General features: G+C 40.8%; 1 protein-coding gene across 14 annotated transcripts in view; it reads left to right on the top strand.

The window, feature by feature from the left end:
• The first annotated feature begins 6,984 nt into the window (after positions 1–6,984).
• NKTR (natural killer cell triggering receptor) overlaps positions 6,985–12,086 on the top strand; it is a 63,128-nt gene continuing 58,026 nt past the window's right edge. For 2 of the 14 annotated variants that reach the window (XM_042903533.1, XM_042903523.1), the window contains exons 1-2: positions 7,155–7,290; positions 7,476–7,556. In XM_042903533.1, the coding sequence (XP_042759467.1) occupies positions 7,499–7,556 (58 nt within the window). In that variant the 5' untranslated portion in view covers positions 7,155–7,290; positions 7,476–7,498. Of the gene's footprint in view, positions 7,032–7,070; positions 7,291–7,475; positions 7,557–12,086 lie in introns of those variants that run through there. The other 12 variants (XM_042903521.1, XM_042903531.1, XM_042903537.1 and 9 more) reach the window with 12 other exon arrangements.

Genomic DNA, 12,086 nt, shown 5'->3' with positions numbered 1-12,086 from the left:
CTCTCTCTCTCTCGTCCATGTATAGAGCAGTATTCACCTATGTGGTCATCAATTCAATTAGAACGTGAGTTCTCGTTTGGCCAGGCCTGTGCTGGGTTCTCCAGTGAGGAAACTAGAAGAGACAGGGCACTGGAGGGAGCTCCCAATAAGCCTGACAAGATAAAAGAGGCCTACACCCAGGCACGGATCAGGGCACTATGCAGGACTGAGGATGCTGAGAAATTGTCCATATATTGAAGCTGCACGGATTCCAAGTGGAAACTAGCAAGTGCTTCTTACAGAAAAAGTCTATGCTTTTCCATTCCTGAGCACCCTTTTGTCTGCAAACAAAAAACTGCCCGTTGCAGCAGAAGCTACCAGCATCCCACGCTCATTTCTTGAACTTTATTTACTCTTTTAATTGTGCTGCAACCAACTCCCAACAGTCCATATCTGTATCTTTATTCCTGAGGACTTTTTTCTAAAACTAGACGTCTGCCTTGCCCAGGCATCCTAGACCAGAAGAACCTGGGGATTACCATGCTGGCAACAGCTTCTCCACTCAGGACTCTCAGTAGATGGAGTATTAACATCCCAGCTTCCTCACCCCTCCGTAGGGATAATTCCAAGATGTTTCTTGTGTATTAGTTGCCAGAGTTCCTCATCAGGATTAGGTTCTCATCACCCACTATGGTAGCTGGTTTATTAATAGCACACGCTTTACTGCCTATCTTCTTTGTTTCACTTCTCCATCCTCTGAATGGAGTTTCCTAGGGCCACTTCTTGCACTCAACTTGCACTCAAACCATCATCTCAGAGTCTTCTTCTGAAGGAAATAACCAAGATACCAGTTGTTTAATGCCTTACCCTTGGTAGGTAGACCCAGATGGACTGGCTTAGCAAATATAGCCTCCATTAGCACCAGAGCAGATAATTTTTTACCCAAACCCTGTCTACTTGCAAACATTAGTGTCTAGAAAAAGCATCATTAGAACCAATTTAGAGTTTGCAATCAGAGAACAAGTTGATCAACATAAAGTGAGGAACCTACCTGACAAGAAGTGCTTGTTGTTGTGAGTTTTTCATATGCATTTGATGGGAGCCAAGCTCCCTGCTGAAGAGGACGAAGCATTAGACATGTGTGAAAATACAATCATGCTTTAAAGCAAGTTAGTGGCGGGGCACCTGCGTGGCTCAGTCGGTTGAGCGTCCGGCTTCGGCTCAGCTCATGATCTCACAGTTTGTGAGTTCGAGCCCCGCGTCGGGCTCTGTGCTGACAGCTCAGACCCTGGAGCCTGCTTCGAATTCTGTGTCTCCCTCTCTCTCTGCTCTTCCCCTGCTTATGCTCTGTCTCTCTCTCTCCTTCAAAAATAAATAAAAACACTAAAAAAATAAAAAAAATAAAGCAAGTTAGTGGCAAAAAAGCCACTTGCCTATAAGGCCAACAGATGTGTAGTATCCACAATTAAGGTGACTTCTTAGTTTGCAGCCATTGCCTCAGTGGCCATTTCTGTGCTGCCATACCCCTGTGCTTCTCCTGGTAATTGGCACTACCCAAGCTGATCAGTCACGGTATCTGCCCACTACTGTGACCATCAAGACTGATGGACATATGAACCTCATCAATTCAACAGATCTCTCGCTGGGATTTTTCTCACTGGTGCTGGCAGGAAAAGTGCCTTCCCTTCAGATTTCCAGGCTATAAGAATATATGCTGGAATCTGCCACAGCCATGTCCCCTGACTCCCGTGGGAAAGCCCATCTGCTCTTGACTAATATGAGAATGTTATTCTCTCAAAATGTACATTTTTTTGTAAAATGGAAGTCTACTTGTTTTCCACAAAAGAATAAATCTAGGATTTCAAAAAATGTATTTAAAAAATTTCAATATAGATATTGTTATCAAATTCTGGTAATACTTCTTTTGCTATGTTTAGGTCCTAAGGTTACCTTCAGGTTTGATGATTGGCTAGGAGGACTCACAGGACTCAGCATATATACTCGAACCTATAACTTTTTATAGCAAAAGAATACAAAGCAAATCAGCAAAGGGAAAAGGCACATGGGGTGAAACCCAGAGGAAACTACGTTCAAACATCCCTTTCCCAGTGGAATCACACAGGATAAGCTTAATTCCTCCAGGGATGAATCATAACAACATGTGAGAAATGTCTACCAGGGAAGTTCATTAGAGACTGAGTGCCAAAAGTTCTTACTGGGGGCTGGTCACATACGTATATATACTCTGCCTAGTACATACCCAGTTTCCAGATCCACAGAAGGAAAACAGGTGTTCAGCAGATTGTTTGCTCAAATAGTTCAGGCATAATAAAGCATTCTAATCATTCAACTGAAGTTTTCAATAAGCATAGGAAATTGATTACCATTCAAGTTCCCTGATTCCACCCACAGAGCAGCCTTTTAGGCAGGCTTTTCTAAAGATAGCAGTCTTGGGCCTATTAATTCTTTTCTGCACAATTTCCTATTTAAGATATAGGATATCCTTTAATTAAAAAATGGTATAAGCAAATAAGGTAGAATTGTATCTTCTCACTGGATTCCTTTTCTCTCCTTTTGTTCACCTTTTTTCTCCTTTCCCTAAATTATAAAAACATGAAAGTTACTTTGGTAGGGATCCCTGTGTATTATAGTGGATATACTGAAGGAACTTAGAGGCAATAGATAACCAGTACACCATACACTGGGATAATCATATGCCTTTTCTTTATTCTGTTAATATGATCAATTATGATCATATGAATAGATTCTCTGATCTTGAACCATCTTTGCCTTCCAGAGTTAAAGCCAACTAGGTCAGGAACATTTAGGGGTTTAAATGCTGCTACATTCTATTTCCTAATATTTTATTTGATTTTTAAATCTATGTTTATAATGAGATTGGTCTATAACTTTCTTGCCCTGTCTTTGGTATTGGTATAACAAGATAAGTTAGGTAGCTCTCTTTTTCCATTTTCTTTTATTTATTTATTTATTTATTTATTTATTTATTTATTTATTTATTTATTTTTAATATATGAAATTTACTGTCAAATTGGTTTCCATACAACACCCAGTGCTCATCCCAAAAGGTGCCCTCCTCAATACCCATCACCCACCCTGCCCTCCCTCCCACCCTCTTTTTCCATTTTCTAAAATATTGTGATTGAGAAAAGATTATTGATCCTTAAGGGTCTCGTAAAATGTGCCTATGAACCAATGTGGAACCTGTGTTTTTCGGAAAGGAAGACTATGTTTGGTCATAATGGTTTTATTATGAGTCATTTCAAAGAAATATAAAAGTAGAGAACATAGCTTGCTCAAAAATCCCCATATACCTCTCACCTAGATACAATTATCAAGATTAAGCCACATTTGTTTCACTCATTATATCTAAAAAACAAAGGACATTTTCTTGCATAACCAAAATGTCATTATCCTTATGTTCAATATTCATTATTAGATGGCTAACAAAATTAAGTGTGTTTCCTTGTTTTCACCTACTATCTAGACCATTATCAAATTTCCCATCTGGCTATGTCAAAATGTCCTACACAGTTGTTTGGAAAGAGATTAGGGGTTACTAATTCAATTTTTTCAATGGTTGCTAGTTTATTTCGGCCTTCTTTTTCTTTTGAGTCAATTTTGGCAATTTCTCTTTTCTAGAAAATTATGTTTCATCTAAATTTCCCGACCAGCACTCCTGATTAGTTTTGCCAGGGTCCTATCCATTAAAGTGCCAACTGCTGGTGTGATCCCACTGTAAAAGGCTTAAAACTCAGAATCAATACCTGAATATTCCTGCTACTAAGGTTCTCCAAATCAAGCCTGAGTTTGTAAACTCCTTGGATATGAATTTTCTACTCTGGAGGAAGAGGGAGGAGGTATGCACCTTTTGGTGCATGCTGGCCCTAGGCCTGCCTTCTCCCAAGAGTTCCTTCACCTTAACCACAGCCTGAATAGCATACCTTATGCTCAAATCATGTGAAATATAATTTTAATTCACAGGACAGAATAAAAGAATTTTGAGCAAGGAGGGAACTTGGAATGTATTTCATCCTGCTTATTTTCCAGATGAAGTAACTGAACTCCAGGATCAAAGTGATTTGCCCCAGATCATTTGATCAGGAGACTTTACTGGAGGAGGAGGGGGGAGGAAGGAGACTTTACTGGAATGGCAAGATACAAACGAATTCCAGGAGATTTAATGCATTTTAAATACTCCCCAAATTAAGTACACTACTACATTCCAGGGCCCTAAAGTCTAGTTACATTGAAGTCAGCTGCCCCAAAGCATAGTAATTACAAATTATTCCCTATGGCAATGCTTTTCTTTCTTCCACAAGTCTTTGTATGAAAGTCAGTTTTACCAACCCATTTCATCTCAAAGTAGGCAATGTACATTTCACTTTTTTCCAAACCTATAAATGGTCAGCTGTAACACTGTAAGCAAAATCAGACCCAGGGCCACTAACTTCTCAATTCAGCCTAGGTTACAAATGTGAACCCCAGGAGACTGTTGCTTTGATAGAGATACTGGACTTTTAGAGAGGTGGAAATGGCAACCTGACAGAGACAGCACTTCCACTGTGATGCAGAAAGTCTCTGTACTTTACAAGGTGGCACAAGTGCAAAAACAAATTAGAAACCACCTGAGTGACCCTGATTAAAAAAAATTTTTTTTTTTACATTTCTTTATTTTTGAGAGGCTGAGAAAGACAGACCATGAGTGGGGGAGGGGCAGAGAGAGAGGGAGACACAGAATCGAAAGCAGGCTCCAGGCTCTGAGCTGTCAGCACAGAGCCCCACGCGGGGCTCGAACCCACGAACCGCGAGATCATGACCTGAGCTGAAGCCAGACGCTCAACTGACGGAGCCACCCAGGCGCCCCGTGACCCTGATTTTTAAATTTACTGTAAAGCTACAGTAATCAAAACAGTGTGCCACTTCACACTCATCAGGATGGCAATTATTAAAACAAAACAGCAACAGAAAATGACAAGTGTTGGGGAGGATGCTGAGAAATTGAAACCTTGTGCATTGCTGATGGGAATGTAAAACAGTGCAGTTCCTCATAAAAACAGAATCAGCTTATGACCTAGCCATCCCACTTCTGGGTATGTACCCAAAGGAATTGAAAGTAGGCTCTCAAAGAAATATTTGTACCCTCCTCCTGATAGCCATATTATCACAATAGCCAAAAGGTAGAAGCAACCCAAGTGTCCATCTGCTGGTGAATAAAGGAAATATGGTATACTCACACAATGCAATTATTATTTAGCCTTAAAAAAAAAAAAAAAAAAAAAAAAAAAGAGAAGGAAATCGTGCAATATGTGGTAACAGGGTTGAAACTTGAGAACATTATGCTAAGTGAAACAGGTCAATCACAGAAAGACACATATTGCATGATTCCACCTGTATGTGGTAACTAAGAGTCAAACTTATTCAAAGCAAAGAATAAAATAGTTGTTGCCAGGGGATGGGAAGAGGGGGAAAGCAGTTGCTATCAAGGGTTACAAAATTTGACCTATGAAAGATGAATAAATTCTAAAAACTTGCTGTGCATTTTGTCTACTGGTAACAATACCACATTGTACATTTAAGAGTCTGTTAAGAGGGTAGATGTCGGGGCGCCTGGGTGGCTCAGTCGGTTAAGCGGCCGACTTCGGCCCAGGTCATGATCTCGCGGTCCGTGAGTTCGAGCCCAGCGACAGGCTCTGTGCTGACTGCTCAGAGCCTGGAGCCTGTTTCAGATTCTGTGTCTCCCTCTCTCTGACCCTCCCCCGTTCATGCTCTGTCTCTCTCTGTCTCAAAAATAAATAAATGTTAAAAAAAAAATTAGAAAAAAAAGAGGGTAGATGTCATGTTAAGTGTTCTTACCATAATAAAGTAAAAAAAAAAAAAAAAAAAAAAAAGAGTGGTTGCCTGAGGCTGAGTAGAGGGGAGAATACAGTTGGATACAGAGTTTCAGTTTTCCAAGATGAAAAATGTTCTGTGGATAGATTGGTGGTAATGATTGCACAACAATGTTAATGTACTTAATGTCTCCCAATTTTGAGTTAAATGACAATTTTAGGCAATGTGTATTTTAGTTTTAAGAAAAAACAAAAACAAAACAGCGTGGCCCAGGCATAAAGATAGGTACATGGAACAGTGTAACAAAGTAAGTGCAGAAATAGAATAATAAGTGGTCGCAAAACCAAAGGTAATTCAATTGATAAAACGCAGTTTTTTCAACAAAGACGGTGGAACTACTCTGTTTTCATGGGGGGGGGGGTGTCAAATGAACCTCAACCTCTACCTGGCACCACAATGAAAAGTTCCAATAGATCGTATTCTTACACGTAAACATTAAGACTGTAAAACTTCTAGAAGAAAACACAGGAGAAAATCTTCAGGAGCTTGGGGTAAGCAGAGATTTCTTAGCACAGAAAGAGCACAAACCATACGAGAAATTGATCAAGTGCCTTCACTAAAATTAAAAACTGCTTCGCACAACCACCGTCTAAACAATGAAAAGGCCCAGCTGAGGAGAAAACATTCGCAATTATATATGAAAAAAAAGATTTGTACTTAGAACATATACGTATCACTCGTTTAACAAAACATTTGTACACAGAACTCTCGCATTCAATAGGACGAAATGGGATAAAAAAAAAACGGGATAGGTCTTGAACTGACCCTTCACAAAAGAAATAGAATGGCCACGAACAGAAAACTATTCCAGGGACGCTGGAGCCAAAGAGGGAACGAATGCACATCTCAACCTAAAAGGCTTTTGAAATGAGACAGTCTAACAGGAGGAGAGCGTCTTAACCACCCCTTGCGAAAAGGAAAACAGGCAAACAGATCGGTCGGTTTACTAGACGTCAACGACTTAATTTCTCACTGCTTGCTCACAGGTGTAGACAACACGGAAGCACCGCGACACCGGAAAAAGCGCGGACGCTCAAGGCTCCAGAAGGAGGGCGAGAGGAAGTAGAGAGTGCAGGCGTGATGTCAGCTCCCAGATTGGGCGACTGACTCCGGGGCGGGGCAAAAAAGGACCAGCTCAGGTATGGGAGCTTCGGACCAGAAGCTCCTCTGGAGCCCCCCAGACACGCCCACCTGCGCGCGCACCCTTCAGTTAAACACCCCCTTAGAGACCGTGCTCTCGCGGTATTTGTCCCGACTCTCGCGGGGTTTAGCGTGGCACTGGGAGGCCGGCCCCGGGGAGGGGGTGGTGGTCGGTTAGTGGCGTTGGGCTCCGACCGCCGCGGTGGCATTGCTTTCTCCTCTGCTTACGGGGAGCTGCCCAGGCTGGAGGCTAACCAGGTGAAGAGCTCGCCCGCATGTGTGTGCGCGGTACTTGGGAGGCGGGAGGCCCGGCGCTGGAGGGGACCCCGTCTCAGCCTCCCGTGGTGTCGAGGCAGGCCGGCGCGAGGCGACCGTGGCGCGGGCTCCGCCCCAGCCTCCGCCCTAGCTCCCGCCCTGACCGCTTTCCTCCCCCTTCCTCCTAGCTCTTGCCGCCGCCTCGGTCGCGATGGGGGCGCAGGACCGGCCGCAGTGCCACTTCGACATCGAGATCAACCGGGAGCCGGGTGAGCCGGAGACTGGGCTCCTGCTGGGGCCTGGACCATCCCTGGGGAAGGAGAGGGGTCTGCCCTCATCAACCCTCCCCCAAGCCATTTTGGGAGCGGGTAGACGCAGCCAGCACTCCCTTTTCTCCTGAGCGAAAAATCCATGGAAAGGAGATTTTCCACGGAAAATCTATAGCCCGGATCCACCACTCCCATTCTACTCGGAGTCCGGGCCTCGCCCTCCCAGACCCCTTGCGGGGACAGTACGCCCGGCGCCCCCGAACTGAGTGTTCGTACCATGCCTGGCGCCAAGATAAAGGGGGTGCAATCTTCGGACTTTTTCTCTCTCAGTGTCTCTAGGGGCAAACACTCCCAATTCCTGTTTCTGGTATTTTTCTCTCTGAGGTTTGGACTCGTATATTGTCTTTCCTACGCCTTGTATATGTCATTAGTAGATTAACCCCACTAATATTTTTCCTTAAGTATCTTTAGCCAGAATGTCTTGGTTCGTGGGAAAATTACTTTGTGAAAGTCTTGTGCGATAAACCAAAGCAGTCTGTACCAACAGGCTTGCAGCACGAATGCACGTAGCATTAATGCTTCGCCTTTAGGGAAAGCAGCCGTTCGTGAGTATATTTTATTGAGAATAAAATGTTTTCTTCTGAAGAGTAGTTGCTACGTAGCAGACCCTTCAGGATTCCGAACTGTTAGCCTTCCCCCCCCCCACCCCCCCCCACCCCCGTATCTGGGACAGAAGTTTTAGTTGGAAAGTCTTTGTGCAGCGTCTTGTTCAGCAGATTCTTACTGAGATCCTGCAACTGTTCAAGACTGAGGACAGCAAGGAATAAAACAAAGGACTCTCTTCCTTGTAGTTTGTATTCTGTTTGGGGGAAGACAGACCATAAACAAGGGGAAAAAATACAGTGGCTTATAGTAGGGGTACTGTTTTAATATGTTGGTCCGAAAAAGCCTTTTCTGAGATGACAATTAAGCAGGCATCTGGAGGAGATGAGGAGGGGAGCCATTGTGGATACCTTTGAGGAGCATTCCTGGCAACCGAAGTTAGTACAAAGGCCCTGAGGAGGGAGTGTGTTTGTATGTTTGAGGAACTGCTGGAAACCCCTGGTGGAGTAGAGGAGCGATGAGAGTAGCAGGAAATGGCTGCAGACCATAGTGAGGACTTTGAGTCTGAGATAAGATATTGAAGGGTTTTGAGCAAAGGAATGTTATGATCTTAGAAATCTTGTTGCATTCTCAGTTTTTAATATGTATATATATTTTGGGGGGTTGATGGATTTTCCTTTATTTTGATTGTTATAGTTACAGAACTGTATGCATTTGTCAGTATTCACAAAACTTTACACGAAGAAAGGATTAAATATGCTGTATGAAAATTATATCTTAACAAAATATTATCGTTTAAAAACATCACCTAAAATAACCACAATCATTCTGTGACACAGAAATATCACTGGGAAGAGATTGATATAATTAGGTTGAGCAGTTCATTCACTCTTTGTGGTGGTTGTAGATGGAAAAGACGATAATTTTTAGTTGAAGCTCATGGATGGGTGTCAAAATTCCCTAAATATTTGCATTGTTTTTTTTTTTTTTACCTGTGTTGCATAAAATCAAATTGAGCAAATAGTGCTTGTAACATTTATCATTACATTTCCACAAATGCAACATGTAACTTACTTTATCTTTTATGCATTATAAAACTTGCTTTCTCTTTGAAATAAACATAAAGTACTTCCAAATGTACATTTATAGCACCCAAAAGAAAAGGAAACTCTTTTTAGGATGTGGCATAAATATTATTGACTTACCTTTGGAACAATGTGAAAATATCTCTTTTTAAAAAATTGTTTTTAACCATGTTTATCATTTTTTAAAATTTATATCCAAGTTAGTTAGCATATAGTGCAACAATGATTTTGGGAGTAGATATCCTTAATGCCCCTTATCCATTTAGCCCCCCCCCCCCCACAACCCCTCCAGCAACCCTGTTTGTTCTCCATATTTAAGAGTCTCATGTTTCATCCCCCTCCCTGTTTTTATATTATTTTTGCTTCCCTTCCCTTATGCTTATCTGTTTTGTATCTTAAAGTCCTCATATGAGTGAAGTCATACGATATTTGTCTTTCTCTAATTTTGTTTAGCATAATACCCTCTAGTTCCATCCATATATATATACATATACATATACATATATATATATATATATATATATATATATATATATATATATATATCCATATCTTCTTTATCCGTTCATCCATCGATGGACATTTGGGCTCTTTCCATACTTTGGCTATTGTGGATAGTACTGCTATGAACATGGGGGTGCCTGTGTCCCTTCAAAACAGATACCTGTATCCCTTGGATAAATATCTAGTAGTGCAGTTGCTGGGTCATAGGGTAGTTGTATTTTTAATTTTTTGAGGAACATCCATACTGTTTTCCAGAGTTGAGCACTTTTTCATGTGTCGGTTGGCCATCTGGATGTCTTCTTTGGAGAAATGTCTATTCATGTCTTTAGCCCATTTCTTCACTGGATTACTTGTTTTTTGGATGTTGAGCTTGGTAAGTTCTTTATGGATTTTGGATACTAACCCTTTATCTGATATGTCGTTTGTGAATATCTTCTCCCATTCCGTCAGTTACCTTTTAGTTTTGCTGATTGTTCTTTTCGCTGTGCAGCAGCTTTTTATTTTGATAAGGTCCCAATAGTTCATTTTTGCTTTTGTTTCTCTTGCCTCTGGAGACATGTTAAGTAAGAAGTTGCTGTGGCCAAGATCAAAGAGGTTTTTGCCTGCTTTCTCCTCGAGGATTTTGATGGCTTCCTGTCTTACGTTTAGGTCTTTCATCCATTTTGAGTTTATTTTTGTGTATGGTGTAAAAAAGTGCTCCAGATTCATTTTTCTGCATGTTGCTGTCTGGTTTTCCCAGCACCACTTGCTGAAGAGACTGTTTTTATTCCATTGGATATTCTTTTCCTGCTTTGTCAAAGATTAGTTGGCCATATGTTTGTGGGTCCATTTCTGGGTTCTCTATTCTGTTCCATTAATCTGAGTGTCTGTTTTTGTGCCAGTACCATACTGTCTTGATGATTACAGTTTTGTAATACAGCTTGAAGTTGGGGATTGTGATGCCTCCAGCTTTGGTTTTCTTTTTCAAGATTGCTTTGGCTATTCAGAGTCTTTTCTGATTCCATACAAATTTCAGGATTGTTTGTTCTAGCTCTGTGAAGAATGCTGGTGTTATTTTGATAGGGATTGCACTGAACATGTAGATAGCTTTGGGTAGTATTGACATTTTAACAATATTTGTTCTTCCTGTCCAGGAGCATGGAATATTTTTCCATTTTTTTGTGTCTTCTTCAATTTCTTTCATAAGCGTTCTATAGTTGTCAGTGTATAGATTTTCACCTCTTTGGTTAGATTTATTCCTAGGTATTTTATGGTTTTTGGTGCTCAGTTTTTATATTTTGAGGCTTGATGGATCTTAATCCTTACACCATAGTGAATCCATGTTTCAGATAACAGGGCTTATGTTTTTTTAAGAATTAAAAATAGCATACTCATAAAAAGTGTTAAGCAAAACAGATTCTATACATAAAATACTCCTTTCCTAGTACATATTCATATCCTAGGTTTGCAAATAACCTTTGTTATGAAAAATCTATAGAAGATGTTTGGTAAATGTTGTGTGAATTTCAGTCCCCAACATCCAAGGTAATTCATTATAATACCATACCATTCTGACAGAAGTGACTAGCAGTCTTGAGAACACTGAAACATAACAAGGAATGCTTATACTGTTCTAGGTTGACCCAGTTGATAATTGGCAATTTTATATGGTTCAGTCTCACATAGAATACTTTTAGCACTTTTCAGTGTATTATCTAAGTAGTAGGTAATTGATTTTTACACAGCTTTTAAGGATCACTTCAATTGTTTGAAATGAGGTACCCCACTTATAGGATTTAACCATTAGTATGTCATTTGAGTACTTAGTCAAGTGATATTCTTGACTTCTTGAATTGTTAATAATTTGCTTAATGTAAATACAAAGTAGTAACAAAGATGGTTTAGAAATGGCCATACTGTTGGGGCACCTGGGTGGCTCAGTCGGTAAGTGTCCGACTTCGGCTCAGGTCGTGGTCTTGCAGTTCGTGGGTTTGAGCCGCACATCGGGCTTTGTGCTGACAGCTCATGGCCTGGAACCTGCTTCAGATTCTGTGTCTCTCCCTCTCTCTCTCTCTCTCTCTCTCTCTCTCTCTCTGCCCCTCACCAAACTCACGCTCTGTCTCTCTCTTGCAAAATTAAATAGAAACATTAAAAAAAAAAAAAAAAAGAAATGGCCATACTGACTGTGTTGATGAGAGATCAAGAAGTATTGATAAAAACTGAGTTGAATTCAACACAGTATGTATTATTTTTCATTACTATCAATGGAGATGTGTATGTTTTATAGCAAGTTAACTAGACTTTTGAATTACAAAACTACAAAATGAGTGCAAGTATATATTAAAAAAAGTGCCTTTTT

Source organism: Panthera leo, chromosome C2 (assembly GCF_018350215.1).
Source record: "Panthera leo isolate Ple1 chromosome C2, P.leo_Ple1_pat1.1, whole genome shotgun sequence".
NCBI lineage: Eukaryota > Metazoa > Chordata > Mammalia > Carnivora > Felidae > Panthera > Panthera leo.
The sequence above is the reverse complement of the archived record's forward strand: the minus strand, read 5'-3'. Positions and strand labels throughout refer to the sequence as shown.